Source organism: Bos javanicus, chromosome 1 (genome assembly GCF_032452875.1).
Source record: "Bos javanicus breed banteng chromosome 1, ARS-OSU_banteng_1.0, whole genome shotgun sequence".
NCBI classification, from domain to species: Eukaryota; Metazoa; Chordata; class Mammalia; order Artiodactyla; family Bovidae; genus Bos; species Bos javanicus.
Genome location: NC_083868.1, coordinates 140,243,517 through 140,268,585, shown reverse-complemented (window position 1 = coordinate 140,268,585; position 25,069 = coordinate 140,243,517). Strand labels below are relative to the sequence as shown.

At 41.0% G+C, this 25,069-nt stretch overlaps 1 protein-coding gene across 1 annotated transcript in view; it reads left to right on the top strand.

Moving 5' to 3' along the window:
• Positions 1 to 25,069, top strand: part of DSCAM (DS cell adhesion molecule) — a 696,196-nt gene that overhangs the window by 403,765 nt on the left and 267,362 nt on the right. Inside the window, exon 9 of the mRNA XM_061425997.1 lies at positions 11,288 to 11,566. Within this exon, the coding sequence (XP_061281981.1) occupies positions 11,288 to 11,566 (279 nt within the window). The remainder of the gene's footprint in view (positions 1 to 11,287; positions 11,567 to 25,069) is intronic.

Below are 25,069 nucleotides of genomic sequence, written 5' to 3'. Positions count from 1 at the left end.
AACAGCAGAGGAGATGGATATTTAGCTAGGTCTGGACAGAAAGTCTAGAATCAGAAGACAGTTTCCAAGAGAAATGGAGCTGAGTATTAGAGGCATGCACAGCTTGAAAAAAAAGTCTCCAAAGGAGGTACCAATGCAGTTGAGTTATAACACTTCAAGCCAGTTGGGGTGAAATGGGGTCTTGTGGGTTGGGGGGGACAGAAAGAGGGACAGGGTGTAGCCTTCACATTCACAGTCAATGTTCCTGAACCAGAGGGTACTTGCTCAAGGCAAACCTTGAGAGACAGTATCCGGTCTTGTAGCATTCAGTGTCTCCTGCAGGATTTTGAAGGCAGTAACATGATTGACGGAGACATTTACAGGAGTGTCTTAGAAAAAGTAATCTGATTGAGGTATGTGACATGGATTACAGTGCAGAAGGAAAAGAATGAGAAAGACCGATTAGGACAGGATTGAAAAGTTTTCATAAAAAATGGTGATAGTGTGCTCAGGAACAAAAAAGCCAGATGCAAGAGGTACTGAGAGATGGAGTAACTAGACATCACAGCCCAGGGAGAGAGAGATGAAGGCAGCGAGAGATGAATAGCTAGGAATATCATATTCCATTCCATTCTATCCTACTCTATATAACATTTATTCAATAACTTTTATTATTCTGAACTTCTTGCAGCTGGGAGATTTTACTAGAGAATTGAAAGTGAAAGTGAAGTCACTCAGTTGTGTCCAACTCTTTGCAACCCCGTGGACTGTAGGCCACCAGGCTCCTCCGTCCATGGGATTCTCCGGGCAAGAATACTGGAGTGGGTTGCCATTTCCTTCTCCAGGGGATCTTCCCGACCCAGGGATTGAACCCAGGTCTCCCGCATTGCAGGCAGATGCTTTAACCTCTGAGCCACCAGGGAAGCCCTAGAGAACTGAAGGGGAGGCTTGAATGAAAAGGAAACAGGACACATTTGGGCTGGGATCTGAAATCCTCTGAGACATCCAGGTGAAGATCGTAGCAGACAACTGAACATGCAGTCAGGAAGCTTGAGAAGGAGTTTTGGGTGAAGAGGTAGATGAGGCAGTCCATAGCGTGGAGCTGACACCTGGGATGAAGGGTGTAGGTGGGACCATCAGAGAAATAGAGGGAGAGGAAGCGAGGCTGGGTCACCGAGGGACAGTGTCTCCATTAGGAAGGGGCACAACCCATTCCAGTATTCTTGCCTGGAAAATCCCATGGGCAGAGGGGCCTGGTGGGGAAGAGTCTATGGGTTGCAAAGAGTTGGATACAACTTAGAAACTAAGCAACTGAGTAAAATAAGGACCAGAATTCTACATAGAAAAAAATACACATTAGGAGATAACACCAGAAAAGGAAAGAGTTCCAACTCTTTGGGAAAATTACAATATAACCTGAGAAAAGATATGTTTTATCATAGTAACATCTACAGCAGATGATGTTCTAACAACAGTAGGACAAGTTCACAGAGACCGAGGACAGTAGGGGTTCATCTCATGTGAGAATTGTGAAGTTCATGTTTGTGGTTTTGCATGTTTATTTCAATTGCAAATAGGCAATTTCAAGTCAAGGCAGGTTTCTTGAACCTAGGACTTTCTGAAATTGGGATAAATGTGTGTGATTTGGTCCCATTATTGTTTTCTGTCCATGAGGGAGAAGGTTTATCATTTAGAATGAAGCCAGAGCTAGTAACCTCTGAGACACCAGTTTACTGTTTTTGCTATGACACTTGTCTTAGAAAGTACTATTGACAGAGATATGTGTGCTCCTTTGAGTATGCCTACAACAATTCATGGGTGTGAAATCTCTACATGCACCCAAGCCTCCTACTTAACTTAATGTGATCATTTCAATTTCTGGCTAAACAATTAGCCTGTTTAAGTAACCTGTTTAATTTAGTATGTTTTATGTGGTTTGGGCTGTTGCAAATATGCCCAAGACACAGCTCCCTAAAGGAAATTTAGAGATGGACCCTGAAGGCCGTCCTGCCCCCTAGATGGACATGCCTCTCTCCTTCTTTGCCCTTCCACCCAGCAGTAGCCCCAGAGAACACCCTACTGGCTCACTCCTGCTTTTTATTTCTAGGTCAGTGTTTGGGTGTCAGTTAATATCAGCCCATGTTTATGTGCACATCCAGAAGCTTCTGTTTACTTAGCACCTGCTGGCCCCGAGCAATGCCCTCCTCACTTCTGCATCAGACCCTCCCAAAGTTCTCTGCCCTGTGCCCTTCTCCTCTGGCAGGCATGAGTCAAGGACCTGGAGCCTAATTCGTGGTGAGCCAGGAACAGCTCTGGCAGCTGATGACCCAGAAGTTGCCCAGTTCAGTGTTTCTGATGGCCATACGTGAATAAGCAAGCCTAGGTCTTGACTTTATCTCCCAACTTGCCCTACCAGCAGGGGGAGAAATGGCTCAGTGGATCCGCGAGTTAGAAGTCCGGGGACCCTAGGACATGTGGCATATAGTATGTGTGCATGGAAAGTATTTGTTGTTGGGAGAACATGAATGCAAAGAGTAAAGTGATGGGTATAGTAATAGATATATTAGACAATCTCAGAGGGTTTTGTAGACTGGGTGAAAGGTCTTGGAAATTATACTTTAGGACTCCTCAGAGGTTTTCAAGAGGGCTTTGCATTTCAAAACATTTTTCTGGTGGATATGTGAGAAATGCTTTTCAGAGAGAATAAAACAATTGTTACTTTGGTACAGGTGCAAGGTGAGAGAGAACTCTGGCAGCTGACGTAGCAATGTATAGAAAGATTCTGATTCAAAAGAGATTTGAACACAGAGCATCAAGCTGAGCTGAGCTCCCTGCACTGTTCATCAAGTCCCCACCATCTTTGTTTCACACACGGCAGTGCACATACATCCATTCCCATCTCCCAGTTCATCCCGCCCCCAACCCTCCTGTGTCCACCCGTGTTCTCTACGTCTGCATCTCTGTTCCTGCCCTACAGATAGGTTCATCTGTACTATTTTTCTAGATTCCACATCTATGGTTGTTAATATAGGCTGGGATGTGGAGGAGGGTGGTCCAAGAAGGTGGGGATATATGTATACATACAGTTGATTCACTTCGTTGTACAACAGAGACTAACACATCAGTGTAAGACAGTTATACCCCAATAAACAAAGAGATTTAGACAAGAACATCTTGAGGGATTTAGTGATTTATTAGCTGATAAGATTGAGAACAAGACGGAAGTATGTGTGACTCTCAGTTTCTAGATGTAGTGGCCAGTCAGCTGTGTACTGCTTAGTCCATTCATTATAATTAGGTTATCAACTTCCTTGGCCACTCGGCTAATCAGGCTGCATAGGACCTCACCTTCATCCTTCCTGTCTTACCATCTTGTCATTGTTATGTCTTGAACCGATCTCCCTTTTTATTCATCACTTTGGGATTGTCTCATGTGCAAAGTGTAAACACATCCAGGGTACATCATCACTCCTTAAAGGTATTTTCAAAAACTGTTGCGCAATCAAGATATATCTATATAGGGCCCTATTTATTCCACTAGTTGTAGAAAATAATAAAAAGATAAAAATTGATGTCTCCTGCCTCCTGGGTCATTCTGCTTAGGAAACAGCTCTGTACATAGATCTTTCTATTCACATGAGTCATACATTTCATTATAGAATCTTGAACAACAGGCTCTTGGGGTGGATGGAGAAAGACGTTAATGGTGTTGTGTGAACAGAGTGGAGGATTGTGTCACACAGTCAGTGATCTACTTTTCTAGACTTGAGAGCACACTGCAATGTTGCAGAATTGGACAATAACCGGTCTTATAGGTAGACAGTCCATTAACCAGTGTGTTCAACCCACAAGTCACACGTGTTCATCATCCTCACAGTTTTCAGGCCACAGCTTGTACCTGGATGAGTCTACTCATCCAGAGCCCTGAGTCTACTTAGGTTCCAGGCATCCCTGGTGGGCATACAGACCCTGAAATGGGTGTGTAATTGGGACTGGACTCTCAGGGACCAGCCATGGGATTTGCATGCCCATAATGGGCAGTGTTAGGAGATGCGATTTTTGGAGATTTTGTGAAACACATAAGATGTTATAAAAAAATAAAAAATAAAACCTTCTTAACAGTTGGGAAGAAAGGACTTGTTAAACAGAATAGAAAAAAGAGACGGGAAAATTAAAGTATCTGCAGCCATGACTCAGAAGACTTTGGCTTGAGGCAGTCTCTTTAAACAGTCTGATACTGAGAGCTGTCAACCTGAGACTTTTGTATGGAGACTCATGGAGTTCAATTACAGAAATGGAATGACAAAATGTGGAATTGATGGAATTATATATGGCAATGGAAAAAGAGCCTCACATGTCTCAACGTGTATGTAATGCATTTGATTTTCCCAGTGAATTATGGGCCTTGGGACAAAAAGAGGAAAAAAAAAAAGAGGAAGAGGAAAGGAGGAAAGATGCTAAAGTGAGCTACCTGTGTGTACCACCTGGGCTCTGGGGCCGCATGTTACATAAAGCCCGCCACTGACACTCTTATGAATTGTTTCACCATCATTGTTTTACATGTGAAGAAATGGAATCAGAGAGTTAAAAAATAAAAAAACTGGGTCAAGGACTTCTCTGGTGGTCTAGTGGTTAAGAACCCACCTGCCAATGCAGGGGACACAAGTTCAGTCCCTGGTCCAGGAAGATTCCACTTGCCTTGAGACAGTGAAGCCTGTGCACCACAGTTACTGAAGCCCACATGCTAGAGCCCATGCTCAGCAACAAGAGAAGCCACCATATAAGAAGCCCATGCACTGTAACTGGAGAGTAGGGGGCCTACTCTCACACAACTAGAGAAACCTGTGTCCAGCAAGGAAGAGCCAGTGCAGCCAAAAATAAAATAAATGAATGAATGAATGAAAAAAGAAAACTGTATCAAGATAACACTGCTAAAACTACCCACAACTGGCCAACACCCAACTATGTTTCTTTTAATATGCTTTAATAAACTCTCCTCCAGGTGGGGTTGGGGGAGAGAAGTAAAAATTGTTTTGTACCCTCTGAAAAAGAATATACATTTAATTTTTGAGGGGCAAGACAGAAATATATTAGCCTGATTTCATGTTCTTGCTATGCATTTAGAAAGAACAAGAATCTAGATTAACATTTAGTCTAAATTAACACAGCATTAGAGAATAGAACCCACACCATTATGTAGAATGAAATCCACAAAACTGATAAGAAATGACCTTGAGCAGATATTTACAAACTACATAAGAAGGATATGTGAAAACCTGCTGCAGGTTACATTCATAATTTCTGCTCCTATAATGCGACAGTGTTTCATTATCAATAAGATTCAGAGAATTTACCTTAGAAAATGAGGCAATGAATCTGATAAAGTAAGTGATGTGCCTAAAGCTGGTGATTTGACTTCACCAGAATAATTACAAGAGATTTAGAACCCCTTGGTGTACTTCTTGTCTCCAATTTTGTATCTTATAAATAAAAAATATAAAATATTGGACCCTTTCAAATATTTCTGAGCATTTTCTACAGCAGACTTGCATTCACAGCTGAAGCAAAGGAGACAACATACGTAGTAAGAAGTGACATGTTTGACACATAGGTTTTTAAAATTTAATTTGCACTAAAAACGTGCATCCCAATGTAATGTGGCAAGCAAAACAAGAAGTCACAAAGCTAATGTTAGCATTATTCTGGGACAATGACTTTTCCCTCGAACTAAATCCTTCCTCTCATCATGTAAAATTTTAACTATCTTGGATACCTTTTTTAAAAATAAATATGTTCTGAAATATTTTAGATATTATTTTTTCCCCATTTAATATATTAACAATAGCTTATGAGTCAAGAGTCTTAATTATGCACCTTGATATTGTATTAACTGCAGAAACACTGGCTGTGAAGAGCAGGGTGCCTCAGCATAGACTCTGGGCCAGCTGCTGTGTGTGCTGTGGTTGCATCTGCTCTTTGTATTTATGCTTCGTTTCTGCCTCACATTAACCTTACCTATTGTGGCTTCTTACTGAGCCCTTGTCAATATGCCAGTTCTCAGCATCCAGTTGAGACCAAGAAATGAGATAATAAGAGTGCTGCAAAAGTTTAAAATACAATGTTCAGAGTGAGGGATTGTCCTCTGAGTGACGTGAGTGAGGGTTATGCCTAGGCTTCCTTTTTTATTATTATTGACATGAAGAGCCAACTCATTGGAAAAGACCCTGATGCTGGGAAAGACTGAAGGCAGGAGGAGAAGGGGGCGACAGAGGACGAGATGATTGGATGGCATCACTGATTCAATGGACATGAGTTTGAGCAAGCTCCGAGAGATGGTGAAGGACAGGGAAGCCTAGTGTGCTGCAGTCCACGGGTTCCAAAAAGTGGAACAGGACTGAACGACTGAACAACAACAATTGGAGTATAATTGCTTTACAATGTTGTGTTACTTTCTGCTGAACAACAGCATGAATCAGCCGTATGTATACATACGTGCTCTCCCTCTCGGACTAGGCTCCTGCCCCCGCATCCCAGCCATCACAGAGTACTGAGCTGAGCTCCCTGTGCTATACAGCAGCTTCCTACTGGCTCTCTATTCTACATAGAGTGTGTGTGTGTATATATCCCACCTTACCCTCCTCTGCCTGAGTCACATGTCCATTTTCTACATCAGAGTCTCTATTCCTGCCCTGCAAATTGGTTCATCTGTGCCATTTTTCTAGATTCCACAAATATGCATTACTATATGATACTTGTTTTTTCTCTTTCTGACTTCGCTCTGTATGGAAGATTCTTGTTCCATCTACATCTCTACAAATGACACAATTCCACTCCTTGTTTATGGCTGAGTAATATTCCTGGGCTTTCTGACATTTGTTTTCACTGCTTTGGGGTCTTTATTTCCAGCAGTGTCACTTTATGGATAAATATTCTGAAATTTATTTCTGAAATTATAATTATATGTCCTAGAGTTCTATAAACCAATGAATTACAGATATTTTAGAATTATGGAAAGCATGAATTTTTAAAAATGGATTCTCCTGTAGCTACTTCTTTTTTTTAATAGCCAATTGATTTTTTATGTATTATGGTTTTTAACTCCTCAGAGAACTCATTACTACACATTTTTTCCTGTTTTTATTTTTTTATTTATTTTTAATTAATTAATTTATTTTAATTGCAGGCTAATTACTTTACAATATTGTAGTGGTTTTCGCCATACACTGACATGAATCAGTCATGGGTGTAGGTACTTCTTGCCTCCATTCTTTGCAAATGATATTCACATGCCATTTTTCTATGCTGTGAGTTTCTTTTGCTGTGAAGAAGACACTCCTATATTTAATGAGTATTGACAGCCTACACCCCATATTGTTTTCTGATTAAACAGATAGGTTGAAAGGTATCTATCTTATCTTTCTTTCTTGATCTGGGGTTTAGAAAGTAAGTCCTTATCTATTTCTTTCCTCTCCCATTATAACTGATAAGAAAGGTGGAGTCCTGTACCTTGTCCACTTGTTTCACTTGGGTGTTCTGTTATTGTTGTTGTTTTTGTTTTGTTTTGTTTTTTCCCTTCAGTAAAGGCCTGGTGCAAGGCAACCAATTCAGGTGCATGTGAAGTTCTGTTAACCCCTATGTTAACTCATCCACTGCTCATAGAAGCCCCCCCACCCTGCCACCTTGATTTACAAATAAGGAAACTGAGGCACAGAGAGAGGGCTAATTGTTAAGTCATGCAGGACTCATTGCCACTCCATGAATTGTAGCCTGCCAGGCTCCTCTGTCCATGGGATTTCCCTGGGTACTGGAGTGGGTTGCCATTTCCTTCTCCAGACTAAAATGACACAGCCAGACTTAAACTCAGGGAGTCTGGCTCCAAAGTTGATTTACCTTAGAAAAATGATCTCCAGTTCAGATAAGAAGCACCCAGCCAGCAATGGGTGCCTAGGTTCATCGGAGAAGACTCACAACTAGGTTTCTGTGTGTAAGAAACCAAAGAATTGTCTTGGAAAATTACTGGCAAGCTAGTCTTACCTAACAGCTTACACCTGGAGAGTCCCTATGCTAACAGGATATTTGGAAAGAAATAAACTATAGTCTTTGTTGAGAAACATGGACTTAGGATGGGAAGGGAGAAGAAAGAATATGGGACTTAGGTAATGTCTGGGAACATTGTAACCCCACAATATTCAGCCAGTGAGGAACTGGGGAGGGGTCTGTGCTCCAGAGGATAAAAGTGCTTGCTGTAATGTCCCAGGGGTGCCTGCCCACCCAACACCACATCTTTCAAGACCATCATTAAAAGTCTTGCTTTCACTGTGTAAAAACAAACAAAAAGAAACCAAAGAAGAGGAAATGCAGTTACTTTTTATTTTAAAGATGTCAGTTTATTACATGCTAATATTACATGTGGAATAAACATTTGTGACACTTGGGGCAAGATTTAGAGAAATACAAACACTCTTGGTACAGCTTGGCACTTTCCCCACCTCATGACAACCATGAACAAACCAAGCGTAATTCAGCTTGATCTAAACAGGTTGTAGGCTGTCAATACTTATTAAATATGAGAATGTCTTCTTACAGCAGGAAGAATTTACAGGATAGAGAGTGTTAGTCACTCAATCATGTCTGACTCTTTGCGACTTCATGGACTGTAGCCTGCCAGGCTCCTCTGTCCATGGAATTATTCAGGCAAGAATACTGGAGTGGGTGACCATTCCCTTCTCCAGGGGATCTTCCCAACCCAGGGATCAAAACTGGATCCTTTGCACTGCAGGCAGATTCATTACCATCTGAGCTACAGGGAAGCCTGTACAGGATAAAGGGCTCTTTTTTTCAAGAACAGAGGCAAGGCTTAGCTACAGAGGAATCAGAGTATAAAGAGAAAACAGAAACAAAATCCATACTACCTACATTTGTAAAATAGCACTAACTCAATGGTTTGTAATTACCAGGTAGAACCCATCCTGAGATCTTTGTCTCTTAGCATCAGACCAACTTGTTGCAGACCCAAAGTTCTATTAATAACTTCACATTGAGTATCCACAGCAGTTTTGACACTGAATATGCTTGTGTGTTGGAGAAGGCAATGGCACCCCACTCCAGTACTCTTGCCTGGAAAATCCCATGGACGGAGGAGCCTGGTGGGCTGTAGTCCATGGGGTCACTAGGAGTCAGACACGACTGAACGACTTCCTTTCACTTTTCACTTTCATGCATTGGAGGAGGAAATGGCAACCCACTCCAGTGTTCTTGCCTGGAGAATCTCAGGGACGGCGGAGCCTGGTGGGCTGCCGTTTATGGGGTCGCACAGAGTCAGACACGACTGAAGCGACTTAGCAGCAGCAGCAGCAGCATGCTTGTCTGTACCTTTGGCTGTTTGTTTACTTGCTTGTTTCTCTGGTAAGGTCTAACTTGAGCCACCTGCTTACTGATTCTGGCTGTATTTGCAATTCTGAGTTCTAACTTCCCACCTCCTCTAGAAGCGTGTGTGTGTGTGTGTGTGTGTGTGTGCGTGCGCGCATGCACGTGTGCTTAGTTGCTCAGTCATGTCCAACTCTGCAATCCCATCGACTGTAACCCACCAGGCTCCTCTGTCTGTGGAGATTCTCCTGGAAAGAATACTGGTGTGGGTTGCCATGCCTCCTCCAGGGGATCTTCCCAACCCAGGGATTGAACCCATAATATTAAATAACAGAAAAGCCACTGCTATGCTTTGTTAACATAGCAGCCTATGACTATGCATGCATGACAGCTGTACCGGATAGAGATGGTATATCATGTTCATTGCTGTCTGACATACTGACATACAGTGCAATATTGAGCACATACTAGCTGCTCAAAACCCACTCCAGTGCTCTTGCCTGGAGAATCCAAGGGACGGGGGAGCCTGGTGGGCTGCCGTCTATGAGGTCGCACAGAGTCGGACAGGACTGACGCGACTTAGCCGCAGCAGCAGCAGCAGTAGCTGCTCAAAAAACACTTCTTCAGTAAATGAATGAATGACTGGTTTCCATTCAGTTGTTTCTTAGCTGGATTCCTTACATCTCCCCTGAGTTGATAATGAAATGAAACTATGACTGATTTAATGAATAAATTCTGCAGACATCCTGCTATTTCATAATTTCATTTTATGAAATCACCTAGCATAATAAGTGACTTACATTAAGTTATATGGGCTTAAAATCTTAATAATCTATGAATAACTACCCCAAAAGACTGATGGGAAGAGCACATTGTCAGGTTGCCCATGACCTCATGACCAATAAGTAACCAAAGGAGAATCCAAAATTGGCTCCTCTGGTGCCACTTTGACTATTTTATGATGCTGATACCCTGTGAGGCCATCTAGGAAGCTGACAAGAAGAATGATCCTAAGTCAAGAGGGAAAAATAAGAGTGTATTAGGGAAATTAAATGAAAACATAGCATTCCAGATGGAGTGTGGCTGTGTCCATGGCTGGCTGAGCTGAAGGTTATAACCTTATCTTCAGTAGCAGCACATCTCCTCAACTCAGAAAACTGACCATGGACCAGTTCATAATATAAGATCATGGACAAGGAATGTGCAAAATTAAGGGGGTACAGAGGAAACTCAATGGACATGAATCTGAGCAAATTCCAGGAAATAGTGAAGACAGGGATGCCTGGCATGATTGTCCATGAGGTCACCAAGAGTCGGACACAACTTACTGACTGATAATAACAAGAACTGAGTAACTGTGCAATTATCCTAACATAAACATTTTAAATTAACATTTGCTATTGGCTGGATATTGGATATTTTAAAAGTATTTAATAATAAAACTGAAATCTCTTTCTTCAATAGACCTAAGTATGTTTACTAAAAATGTGTGGAATGGATTGAAGGGAAAACAGTAATTGTAAAGTTAGTATTAGCAAGGCAGGAAAGAAATCTCTTGAACACATCATTTTTAAAAGCTTCCAAGAGAAAGCCAATCCCAAAGCCGTCTTTCAAGGCATTTACACTGAAAAATGCAGAACCTGAAGTATTTCCTTTAAAAAATGATTATTGAATTTAAAACATTTTTATCAAAATAATTAGATTAAGCATATTTTCTGCAGTATTAATACAAATTAACCCATGCTTATCATTTAGAACAATAAGAAAATTCAAAGAACAGGAGAGCCCTATTTCAAATCTTCTGCTAGTTCATATATGTGTATGCTGTAGCAGTGACTTGTATTGCTCTTTCAATGTCATGCAAGAGGGTTAAAGAAAAGAGAATGTAGAGTAATGACAGTTCATTATCATCTTTCCTTTATTACTTCTTCTTTTCTTTCAGTTCCACCTTTTATCCAGCCTTTTGAGTTTCCAAGGTTCTCCATCGGACAGCGGGTCTTCATCCCGTGCGTTGTGGTCTCAGGGGACTTACCCATCACCATCACCTGGCAGAAAGATGGCCGGCCAATCCCAGCAAGCCTCGGGGTGACCATTGACAACATTGACTTCACAAGCTCCTTAAGGATTTCCAATCTTTCCCTGATGCACAATGGGAATTATACCTGCATAGCCCGCAATGAGGCAGCAGCTGTGGAGCACCAAAGCCAGCTAATTGTGAGAGGTAAGGAGGGACTGAGGCTGTGTGGCATCCATGCAGTCAAATTCAATAACGCTCGTCAACGGTGTTTCCTTGAAATATTCAAAGTAACTAGAATTCCCATTCAAACACACACACACACACAGCTGTAGGAACCAACTATGAACTCCTCTAAACTCCAAACCAAGGTTTAATTGATATTTACCTAAAATATGAAATTTCAAAAATTAGCCAAGAAGAAATGTGTGGATGAAGATGTGAGGTCCATGGGATATATTTCTTGAAATAGGGCTTCCCTACATTAACCCGGTGATAGTTGAGGCCCAAAGCTCATGAGCACATGCTGTGTTGAATTTACCTTATAGCACTTTTTGTATTATCATTTAGACTGATGGTTTTAAAAATAATATTTGTCAAAGCCATATATCACAGTTTTTCTAAAGTCAAAACATATAAGGTAGCTTTTATATGTTTTTGTTTTCTAGTTTCTAAAATGTAGTTTTCTTTTCTTCATCATTTCTGTTGAGCATTAAATCTCTCATTATCTGTGAAGGGTACTGAAACATCTATTAAATTAAGTGAAGTATGGCAAAAATTTATGAAAAAATTGAAAGAAGGTAGTTTAATTTGCAGAAAATTTTTCTAGGACTCTCAGTGAACCTGAAATGTAAGCTCAAGTCTCATTTCACATCTCTGCCCAGATCTCCTAATTCTCATTAAGGTTCACATGCATTACCTGCAAAATGAGAAGCTAGTGTTCTCCAGTGTCTGTGGAGCATGGATGTTCTGTGATTTCATGCTTCTTCTAGAGGTGTATGTGTTCATCTACCCATACAATACTCACCCACATTGCAGAAGTAATTGTATGAAATTAAAGATTTATATTAATGTTGACTATTTGCATTTTGGGGCTTCACAGGTGACACTAGTGGTAAAGAAAGTGAGTGAAAATCTCTTAGTCATGTCTGACTCTTTGTGACCCCATGGACTGTGGCCCACCAGGTTCCTCTGTCCATGGGATACTCCAGGCAAGAATACTGGAGTGGGTTACCATTCCCTTCTCCAGGGATCTTTCTGACCCAGGGATTGAACTGAGGTCTCCTGCACTGCAGGCAGATTTTTTACCTTCTAAGCAAGAACCTGCCTGCCAATGCAGGATTTTAAAGTTCTCTAACACGGGGCTCTCATCATAGTTATCAAGAGGGATGGATTCCATTACCTTCAAGACAGTCAGTAGATTTGAGCAAACTCTTTCTTGAGCTGTAGATTCCCAAGTCCTTTCTCAGACCTTGCACCTGGTCTCCATGACACTTCTCCTTCCTTTCTGCTGAAAAGTAATGCCCATTCTGGCTAGTTGGCAACAGAATAAAGTGAAGCATACTTAGAATTCATATGAAGAAACCAACTTTGTATTTGTGAAAAAGAGTTTCCCTGAGTAAATCAGAACATCTGCCTTCAATTAGATACAAACCAAAGGCACAAATGGCCTTATACTAATAAAATTAGGAGCAATGATTTTTTCCCCAGTTTTGAAGATACATAAACATGGAAGCTGCTCCAGTACTGCTTCCCAAATGCTTTCTTATGAGAAGAACTGACTCTCACTATCATTTGAAAGGTCAAAACAGGGAGTAAATCAGCCTGACTCTGATATAATCTACTCTGAAGGATCCAGGTCAGAGAAGAAAAATGCTAGATGAAAATGTACACGAGTGTTCTGTGAATTGCTTGACTTTGCAGGAAAGGCAGGTGAACTTTTTGACCAAGGCAAAAGTCAAGTGACCTGGAATTGAGCTCAGCCAATCAGGATAATGCAGATGACCATAATCTGATTAGTGTCTCTCTGTGGCTGTTTTAAAAAATATGTTAAATAAGCTTCTGTGAAATTAACATTGAATCACTAGTTGGATAATACAGCCCTGAGAAAGAAGATGTGCTTCACAAGTAGGTCAGTAGCTGGAGAAATAGTCAAGGACAAAATGATGTGGGGCACTGGTTTTCAATCTGGACTTCACTATGAAATCTCCTGAGAGATTTAAGAAAACACTGATGACTATTTTCTAGTCCTAACTAAACACACGACCCTATGGACTGTAGCCTACCAGGCTCCTCCATCCATGGGATTTTCCAGGCAAGAGTACTGGAGTGGGTTGCCATTTCCTTCTCCAAACTAAACACAAGTAAATCACCATCTCTGGGAGCAGATCCATCTCCCAAATCTCTGGGGCATTATTCTTTCTTTTTTTAAATTCAAAAATCATCTGTTAATGATTCTTGAATTTTTTAACATATTAAAATTACCTGGGGAGCTTTAAAAAATGCCTGATGTCCAGGCTGAAGTCCAAATAAATAAACATCACTGGTGGGGTGGTGGGGGGGACCCAAGCACAATGGGTAAATTTGGGGGACCCAAATTTACACCAGAATTTGTAAAATTTCTAAGCTGATTATAAAATGCAGGGAAGTTTAAGTCCACATACCCTAGGTAATTTGAATATACAACTACTTTAGAAGTCTATTTTGTTCTGTAAATGCAAAGAGAGGCCATTGGTGACTTTAAGCCAGCAGCATGACCTGATTTATGTTTTTGATCATCACACTAGCAGCTGTGTAAAGAATGGACTGGTTCAGAAAGCAAAGATAGTAGATAAGAAGGCATTTCAGAAGTTGAGGCAAGATAGAAAGTGACTTGAGTGAAAGTAGTGGGTCAAGGTAATAAGAAGCAGTTTTAATTTGCAATATGTTTTGGAGGCAGAGCAAACAAAACATGTTATAAAGTGACTATAGCAAGTGAGAGAGAAGATTCCTTAATTGGAGTACATATTTTGCCTAGTCAGGTAGATGAAAGTGTCTGCAGCAAAAGTTGAAAAGATGTAAGGAGTAGCAGTTGTCACAAGGAAATAACCATACGAGAGCAACAAGAGTGTCTAGACCCAAGGCATTCCAAAATTTAAGATTTCAGAATAAGAGGAGAAATCCACAAAGGAGACAGGAATAAAAAGCAGTCACTGAAACAGGAAGAAATCCAGTGGATTGTGGGGCCCTGAAAACAAAATAGCAAATAATCAGGAAAGATATGTAATAAAGTATATCATGTCCCACCAAAAGTAGAAAAAGAGGAAAACCAAGCATTGTTCATTGGGTTTGGGGGAAGATGAACACTGGTTTGACCTTGCACAACGGGGTGGCTACAGTGAATGACTGATTAATGGGGCTTGAAGAAAGAAAGGGAGGTAACTGAATGTGTGGGAACTCAAGAAAATACACTTATTTTTATATTTTCAAGAATGTTGCTATGGCAGGAGGCAGAAAAAATGGAAAGGAAGTTAGATATGGACATGGGACAAGGGAAGCTTACATACTAAAGGGAATGAGCCAGTAGAGAGGAAAAACTGTATGTGGCAGGGCAAAGAGATTATTAGAGGATCCAGGTCCTTGACTTAGTTAATTGGGTTCTTTTACCAATGGAATATGTCCAAACTAATATAATAATAATCCTAGTAGGGCCCCATAAGGTAGAACCAACAGAAATGGTTGGAAATTTCAGACAGCCATGTTTGGGGTCAAGTAACTTAAAAGATAAATTTAAAAAGTCATCAGAGAGTAACACACAATGGATTTATCCTCCTACCATGAACAATTATGAAAAGTGAAAATGTAACTCACTCAGTCATATCCAACTCTTTGCAACCCCATGAACAGTAGCCCCACAGGCTCCTCTGTCCCTGGGATTTCCCAGGCAGGAATACCGGAGTGGTTAGCCGTTCCCTTCTCCAGGAAATCTTCTCAACATAGGGATCAAACCCAGGTTTTCCTGCATTGCAGGCAGATTCTTTACCATCTGAGTCACCAGGAAAGCCCATCAACAATTATAAAACTAGACAAAAATTTGTAAAGTAATCATTTTTCAGGCAGTGAAACACACAGTAGAGGGTTGTGTGGTCCTTGAGATAAATATGACCTGTTCCCCAAATGCACCCCAGATCTTTGCTTGGTGCACTTTCCAAACCATGATAGCAGGATGAAGAGCCAAAATAGATAATAGTGACTTTTCAGGTGATGATAAACAAAGATTAACATTTAGAATTATTGAGGTGCTAGATATTTCAGGGCAGAGTACTAGGGAGTGGGGACCTGTTCAAAGAAAGATTTCCTAATATCTGTATAGGGTTCCCTTTGAGTCTTTAGCTAGGTACTATGCTTCACATGCGTAGGGTGAGACTTTATGAGATCTAGTAGAGAACAGCTACCAGGAAAATGTGACATGATTAAAGATTCCAAGAATTACACAGTGCTGAGAATTGTTGAATTTCTGACTAATCAGAGTAGAGAATACACAGGGAATTCAGTTGAAATCTCAGAGAAGCCACAACTAAAAGAGACCTAATCTAGTCCTGGAATAAGGGTTCTTCTAAACCAGCCTTAACAACAAGGCTATGAGTTGTCTTGACAGGATAAACTTCTTCACCAGCAAATTAACTGTCTGCAGTCATACCATGTAACACTCTTAAAAGGAAGACAACAAAATCCAGACTATCAATACATAGCATATCCACAATGCCTTACATATATTTACTGGGTATGGGAAAAAAAATAGGAAAATGTGAGCCATAAATAAAAGAGAAAAAAAAAAAATAAAAGAAACAACCTAATGAACATACAGAAGTTGGGATTAGAAGCAATGTTTTAAAGTAGCTATCACAATCATTTTGAAACATTCAAATGAAATTATGTGTGCCATAAGTGAATACAGAATCTCTTGGCCTACAAGATCAAATCATTCAATTCTAAATGAAATCAACCCTGCGTATTCATTGGAAAGACGGATGCTGAAGCTGAAGCTCCAATACTTTGGCCACCTGATGTGAAGAGTTGAAAAGACTGATGCTGAGAAAGATTGAAGGCAAAAGGAGAAGGGGTCAGCAGAGGAAGAGATAGTTGGATAGCATCACCAACTCAATGGACATGAATTTAAGCAAACACCAGCAGACAGTGAAGGACAGAAAAGCCTAGAGTGCTACAGTCCATTGGGTCACAAACAGTCAGACGTGACTTAGAAACTGAACAACAATCATAAACATTTTGAAAAATTCACATGAAAAGATGTGTGCAATGAGTTGAATACATAGGCAACACAGAAGAGCAGTGTAAAACATTAAAAAAAAAAAATGAGCCAAAGGAAATTCTAGATCTGAAAAACACAGTATCTCATTCATTTCTGCTCTGCCCCTAGCACACAATTGGGGCAGAGAACTTTCTACCTGAATAACTAATTGCTGCCATGAGTGACAGCCTTTTTTCTTAGATAGCTAGATCAGGCAGCTGCTCTCAGAATTTCTAATTTTAGTTTGAATGGTCAAGTAGTTGAATTTTGTTACCACTTTAGCTAGATCACATTCCAGATAAGCTAAATATATCTTTAGGTAAAATAAAGAATCTTATCATTTTTTGTTGCCATTTAGAATAATGTGAGTTCCATATTGCAAACTGCAGACTTGCTAACTTTGGAGCATGATCTGTCCTTTGATTGGTGAAAAATATGCAAAATTAAGTTGGAGAAATAACACCCACATGAAAACAGCAAACAGTATTAGAGAATACTTATATGGGTTTTTATTTCAATCTTTAATATCAGTTGGGGAATGCTTTTCTCTAAGAGGCTTTAAAGTTTTTGGTCTGAGATGTAACCTGGGAAAAGTAGAACTAGAACAAGGACCTTGAAGACTTTGAAGTTGCCTTCTTGCAGCTAGGGTGGTTGCAAAGTCTCCAAGTGACAGTGCCAAAGAGCAAAGCGAGCTTTAATAAGGGAGAGCTCTGTGGCTTTGATGGACTTCATAGAAGAAGCGAGAACCATCAACTCTGATGTGTAAGTCGGGTTAGAAAGAAACTGAAAAATACAGCAACACTGGAACTTTTAATAAGTAAACCAAAGTCCACGTTTCTGCTTGTTCATCTTCTATATGATTTAGAAAAGGCAACTGAATTTCTGAGTCAGTTTCCTCATCTGTACAATAGAAATTATGAGACATACTTCTTGGAGTTGCTGAGAGAATGGAATCAGATAACATTTGTAAATGTCCTTACCACCCAGCTAGTTGCAGGGCTTTCCAGTTCCTCTTCCTTTAATGAATGAGTACAAAGGAGGACAGAGGTATTCAGACATGTGTTTTGAGGCCAGTGAGGGATAAACAGGACCAGCTAAGACACAAGTGGTGCCATGATCAGAGTCAGCCCACCTGCTTATTGCCATGACCAAGTACATGCTTGATGTAGGAAGTGATGGGGAACCTCAGAAGTGCTAGCCCTCGGAATAATGCCCTTGGAAGTAGGGCATTCATATGGTATCAGTCAATGGGCTGTGGCTCTGCAGATAAGAGAACCCAGCAAAGACCCCATGGCCTGTCAGTCTGACTCCCCAGACCCCCTCCCTGCTTCTCTGCCCTCTGTTTCCTTTCATCTCTATCAGGATCTGGACACCCATTAGCTGTGCCATCTTGACTATATTCCTTAACCTATTTTTACTTAGATTTTACTTCAATTTTCTTATTTGTAAAATGGGATGAGGGCTTCCCAGGTAGTGCTAGTGGTAAAGAATCTGCCTGCCAGTGCAGGAGATGCAAGAGACACGGGTTTGATCCCTTGATTGAGAAGATCCTCTGGAGTAGGAAATGACCACCCACTCCAGTATTCTTGCCTGGAGAATCCAATGGACAAAGGAGCCTGGTGGGCTACAGTCCATGGGGTCACAAGGAGTCAGATACAACTGAGCAAAGCCAACGGGTGGTAACTCCCATTCCTGCTCTTCTCCTTCTGTTTTTCCTTTCCTTCCACTCACATGTACATGACTTTGGTACTGACTGAGGACACTTTACATGGAGGAGGCCAGGTGGTAATCCCAAGCATCAGACAATTAGTTAGAATAGTGGCCTAGGGAATACAGTCAAAAAGGTAATAGTACACTTACTTCTGAAGAAACTGTACTTCTGAAGAAACTGCAGCATATGGGGATAAATTGTATCTGGGAGACGAGGTGATAATTGAGGCTGTAAAGCTGAGGTGTAGGATAAAAAGAAATGAGAGAAATGGAATTTGGGGACTTAGTTCCTGCTTATTCCTCATACCAGAGTCTTATGGCTTTGGACCATTGTACAGCTTAGCACATTTTTGATAGCTTGGGTCACAGGGAAGATTTATGAAAGCTTAATTTAAAATAAATTAGCTGTTATCACAAAGGAAGTTGGAGGAAAAAACCCTTAGCACTTAGGCATGTGCCCCATGGCTTACACTGGCAGTGGATAGATGATGACCTTAATGTCACACTCAGTTGGGTGACCTTGGTATTGGTGAAACCATTTTGAGGGAAAGGACTGGAATTAATGGCAAAACACACCCGCCCTTTGGTTCCTGTTATTGGCTCTGCATTACTGCAGGGCAAGCTGCCAACATTATGATTTCCTGTCTGTGACTCCAAAGGTCAGTCTTCTTACACTTCTTTACATCTTATGATGAGTCCGTGTTTCTGCCTTTTAATAATGAGCCACCACATAGTGAAACAAACACATTATCTAAAAAGCCCCTACTTGACCTTCATTTGGCAGGAAAATAAAACTTGTAAAGGCCACTCTCTTGTTGCCATTTGTTAACCCAATTTTTGACACCATATTCATGCTCTCATGTTGCTTCATTCATCCATTCATTTTTTCCAAAACATACTTACTAAGCATCTATTTTATAAGATGTTTAATAAGAGATACTCTGAGTGTGCCAAAGAATTGATGCTTTTGAACTGTGGTGTTGGAGAAGACTCTTGACTTGACTTCAAGGAGATCAAACCAGTCAGTCCTTAAGGAAATCAGTCCTGAATATTCATTGGAAGGACTGATGCTGAAGCTGAAGCCCCAATACTTTGGCCACCAGATGTGAAGAGATGACTCATTGGAAAAGACCCTGATGCTGGGAAAGACTGAAGACAGGGGGAGAAGGGGACAATGGAGAACTAGATGGCTGGATGGCATCACTGACTCAATGGACATGGATTTGAGATGGTGAAGGACAGGGAAGCCTGGCGTGCTGCAGTCCTTTGGGTCACAAAGAGTCAGACAGGACTGAGTGATTGAACAAGAACTGAGTGCTGGTTATACAGAGTGGTCAATATGGGGAGACCTAATCCTTGCCTCATAAAACTTAGTAACAACCTAAATGGGAAAATAATCTGCGAAAGAATAGATATGTGGATATGTATAACTGCATCACTTTGCTGTACACCTGAATGTAACACAAAGTTGTTCAACAACTGTGTGTGTGCTTAGTCATTCAGTCATGCCCACCTCTTTGCAACCCCATGGACTGTAGCCTGCCAGGCTCCTCTCTCCATGGAATTTTTCAGGCATGAATACTTGAGTGGGTTGCCAGTTCCTTCTCCAAGACAACTATACTCCAATATAATATTTAGAAGTTAAAAAAAGACTTACATTCCAGTGCAGGAGAGAGGCAATGAACATACAGATGATATCAGACATCTACTTGTGCTATGAAAAGTAAAACTTGGTAGGAGGAATGAGAGTGATAAGAGAATGGAGTTTCAGGATGAACAGGGTGAGCCTTTTTTTTTTTTTTTTCATTTTTGTATTTTATATCAGAGTAGGGCCAATTAACAATGTTGTGATAGTTTCAGGTGGACAGCAAAGTAACTCAGCTATACACATACATGTTTCCATTTTCCCCCAAATTCCCCTCCCATCCAGGCTGCCACATAACATTGAACAGAGTTCCCTGTGCTATATGGTGGACCTTGTTGGTTATCCATTTCAAATATAGCAGTGGATACGTGTAGATTCCAAGCTCCCTAACTAACCCTTCCCCTCAAAGACTGGACAGGGTAAGCCTTTCTGAAGAGATTTTTGAAAAGAGACTTGACAAAAGGGAGGGTTGAGTCACAGGTCTCTCTGTAGGAATCCAGTTACAGGCAGAGAGGCAAACAAGTACCAAGACCCTGAGTCAGGAGTGGGTTTTGTGTTTCAAAGGACAGCCAGAGACCCGTGTGCTCACCATTCAATAGGAGAGGAGGGAGGAGCCAGGTCATCTATTCTGGGTATAACAGGAAGCCATTGGAGTCTAGTTTCCAGTGTCATAAATCTAACCTAGAGTTTTGATCAACTAACTATCTTGATTAAATACCATCCAGCAGAGAATGGCAATCTATTTATACAGTACCGCCACCCTCCACTGCCACCACAAAAGTAGCTTCCAGTTTTATCTTCAATAAAAAGAAATTCCCATCACTGTTGACAGCTAGGGAAACCTACAGCCATTCTTTGGAAATATACAGCTACTTTGTTATTGTTGTTGTTTAATTGTCAAATCATGTCCATCTGTTTTGCAATCCCTTGGACTGTAGCCCACCAGGCACCTTTGTTCATGGGATTTTGCAGGCAAGTTTACTGAAGTGGATTGGCAGCTCCTTCTCCAAGGGATTTTCCTGATCCAAGGATTGAACCCTTGTCTCCTGTATTGGCAGGCAGATTCTTTACCACTAAGCCACCTGGGAAACCCATATGGCTATGGATTGTTGTTGTTATTCAGTCTTCATATGGCTATGGTTGTAGTTTTATTCAGTCTCCCAGTCGTGTCCAACTCTTCGTGACCCCACGGACTGCAGCACACCAGGCTTTCCTGTCCTTCACCATCTCCTGGAGTTTGCTCAAACTCATGTCCATTGAGTCAGTGATGCCATCCAACCATCTCATCCTCTGTTGTCCCCTTCTCCTCCTACCTTTAATCTTTCCCAGTATCAGGGTCTTTTCTAATGAGTCGGCTCTTCGAATCAGGTAGCCAAACAAAGTATTGGAGTTTCATCTTCAGCATCAGTCCTTCCAATGAATATTCAAGATTGATTTCTTTATGATTGACTGGTTTGATCTCCTTGCAGTCTAAGGGACTCTCAAGAGCCTTCTCCAGCACCACATATCAAAAGCATCAACTCTTTGGCACTCAGCCTTCATTATGGTCCAACTCACATCCATACATGACTACTGGAAAAACCATAACTTTGACTATATGGACCTTTACTGGCAAAGTTTTGTCTCAGCTTTTTAATATGCTGTATAAGTTTGTCATAACTTTTCTTCCAAGGAGCAAACACTGTTTAATTTCATGGCTGCAGTCACCATCTGCAGTGATTTTGGAGCCCAAGAAAATAAACTCTGTCACTGTTTCCACTGTTTCCCTATACATAGCTATTTAGAAGCCATGAATTCCAGACATAAAACACTGGACTGTATCTAACACTGAGAAATACCTGTTCAATTTCAAACAAGCTATTCCTCCCTTTAAAACAGAAAAATCATTCTTCCCCTTAATAAATAGATGAAAAGGAATGATCGTGTAAACAACCATCATTTTAAGCACCATGAAGAATCCTTTCCAAACTTCGGATACTGTCAGGCTACATGGATTGCATGACAGGACTTGGTATTTTAGAAAGTATACATCTAAAATTACTCTTTCTAGGAGGACAGGAGTAATGTGCTTGCAATTATTGTTTCTTTTATTTATTTATTTAAATTAATTGTTATTATAGTTGCTTTAAAATGTTCTGTTAGTTTCTACTGTAAAGCAAAGTGATGCAGTTATACATAAATCCCCTCCCTTTTGGACTTCCTTCCCATTTAGGTCACCACAGAGCTCTGGGTGGAGTTCCCTATGCTCTACAGAATATTCTCATTACTTATCTATTTTATACATAATATCAATAGTGTATATAGTTCAATTCCAATCTCACAATTCCCCCCCACCCCTGTGCCTTTTTCCCTTGGTATCCATACATTTGTTCTCTACATCTGTGTCTCTGTTTCTCTTTTGCAAATAAGATCATCTATACCATTTTTCAGAGAAGGAAATGGCAACCCACTCCAGTATTCTTGCCTGGAGAATCCCATGGACAGAGGAGCCTGGTGGGCTCCTGTTCATGGGGTCACACAGAGTCGGACACAACTGAAGTGCCTTAGCATGCATGCATGCATGCATTGGAGAAGGACATGGCAACCCATTCCAGTATTCTTTCGTGGAGAATCCCAGGGACAGAGGAGCCTGGTGGGTTGCCGTCTATGGGGTCACACAGAGTCAGACACAACTGAAGCGACTTAGCAGCAGCAGCAGCATACCATTTTTATAGATTCCATACACATGTATTAATATACAGTGTTTGTTTTTCTCTTTATGACTTACTTAACCTAAACATCCATCAACAGAAGAATGGAAAAATAAGATGTAGTACATATATACAAATTAATATTACTCAACCATTTTACATGGAATAAAATTGGGTCATTTATAAGATGTTGATGGACCTAGAGAGTGCCATACAGAGTGTGTGTGTGATTATGACTCATAGAAATATATGGCAACAGTGGCCTGCATTGCCTTTTGGAGATGCGACATAATTATTTGCTTAAACCCATCCCTTCTATCTCTTTAATCACCCTCATCCCCACTGGAAAATTCTCACTATTGGAGAGCCAACTATGTTGGCAGAAATGTCCATCACAAATGAAGCATTATGCAAATAAAAGGAAAGCTATGTATGTATGTGTGTGTGTGTGTGTGTGTGTGTGTGTGTATATGGACAGAGGAGCCTGGTGGGCTATATACAGTCCATGGGGGTCATAAAAAGTCAGACATGACTGAGGGACTACGACTTTTCTTCCTTTATGATATATGCATATCATATATATATATACGGGCTTCCCTGGTAGCTCAGACAGTAAAGTGTTTGCCTACAATGAGAGAGACCGGGGTTCAATCCCTAGGTCAGGAAGATCCCCGGGAGAAGGAAATGGCAACCCACTCCAGTATTCTTGCCTCCAGGGGATCTTCCCGACCCAGAGATCAAACCCAGGTCTCCCGCATTGTTGGTAGACACTTTACCGTCTGAGCTACCAGGGAAGCCCAAATATATATATGATATGTATATATCCTAAAGGAAGAAAAGTCATAGTCCCTCAGTCATGTCTGACTTTTGTGACCCCCAAGGACTGTATAGCCCGCCAGGCTCCTCTGTCCATAAACATTTATTTGTATATATATATGGCTTCCCAGATGGTGCTAGTGGTAAAGAACCCACCTGCCAATGCAGGAGATATAAGAGACTGGGTTTGATCCCTGAGTCAGGAAGATCCCCTAGAGGAGAAGATGGCAACCCCCTCCAGTATTCCTGCCTGGAAAATCCCATGGACAGAAGCCTGGCAGATTACAGTCCATAGTGTCACAAAGAGTCAGGCAAAACTAGACAATTTAGCATGCATAAACATATATATGTATATGTATGTATTTTAAAAAGGAAAACAGCTACTTAGGAGAATTATAACTTAGAAAATACAGAATCTTCAGTCTTTGTGTCCTATCACTAGTTTAGGCCAAAATCACAACTGTCCCAACAGCTCTGTAATTGTTCCACGTCCAGTTTTGTATCTCCTTGGCCAAAATCTTCCTACAGTGCCCTGTGCCTTCTTCTGTCAGATGGTGTTTCCAGACCCATCCTACTCAGAGACCTTGTGCATCAAGGGTCTCTCTGATCTGAGTTGTTGACTGAGCCATGGTACTTTGGATAAGATCTGTTTTCTAGTCTTTAAAACTGGAATCATAATTTCCATTCATTGCTTTGTCCATTCAGCAAACATTTGCAGAATACTTTCTGTGTTCCCGCACTGTACTGTGTGCTGGGGTGTGACGGTCTGCAAGAAAAGAATGGTTCTTGTATCCCCAAGGATGCAGCCAGGTGTGGGAGGCGGGAATTTAACCAAGCAACACCAAACTTCTGTGGCTATGACAGGGTAATGCAGGATGATTCTGGGGAGGCACCCAGGCTAAGTGAAATTTGAGCTGAGATGTAAATAATAATTATTGATAATATGTTAAAGAAATACAGAAGCCTATGTGAAGACCCTGGAGAAGAGAATGCAACCCACTCCAGTATTCTTTCCTAGAGAATCCCATGGACAAAGGAGCCTGGCAGGCTACCATCCATGGGGTTGCACAGAGCTGGACATGACTGAAGTGACTTAGCATGCATGTGAAGAACCAGGGGGACCCAGAGAATAGATAGAATAGTGTAAGCCCTGCAAGAGAAGACTATCAAGAGATGCAGCTGGAGATTGAGGACCCAAGTCATAAGGAGACTTCAAAATATTCTGAGAGTTTGGATTATGTCCAGAAACAATGTGATGGACTGATGATGTTAATCACAGAAGTCCCATCACGTGATTAGTGTCTTGGAAGGATTTTTCACCTGACTGTGTGCTGAATGCTTTCAAGTGGGCCAGAAGGCAGCACATATCCCAGTTAGGAAGTTGTTTCAGAAATCCAGATAAGAGCCAATTTTCACCTTGTGTCAGCTTAAATTCCTACTGAAAGCAGTGTTAGTCACAGGTTTGGCTGTAGATCATTTATTCAATGTGTAATTCCTGAAACCCAGAGTGAAAGAATGAAGGGAAATGAGATCAAGAAAGGAGGGGGGAAATCTATAAAACT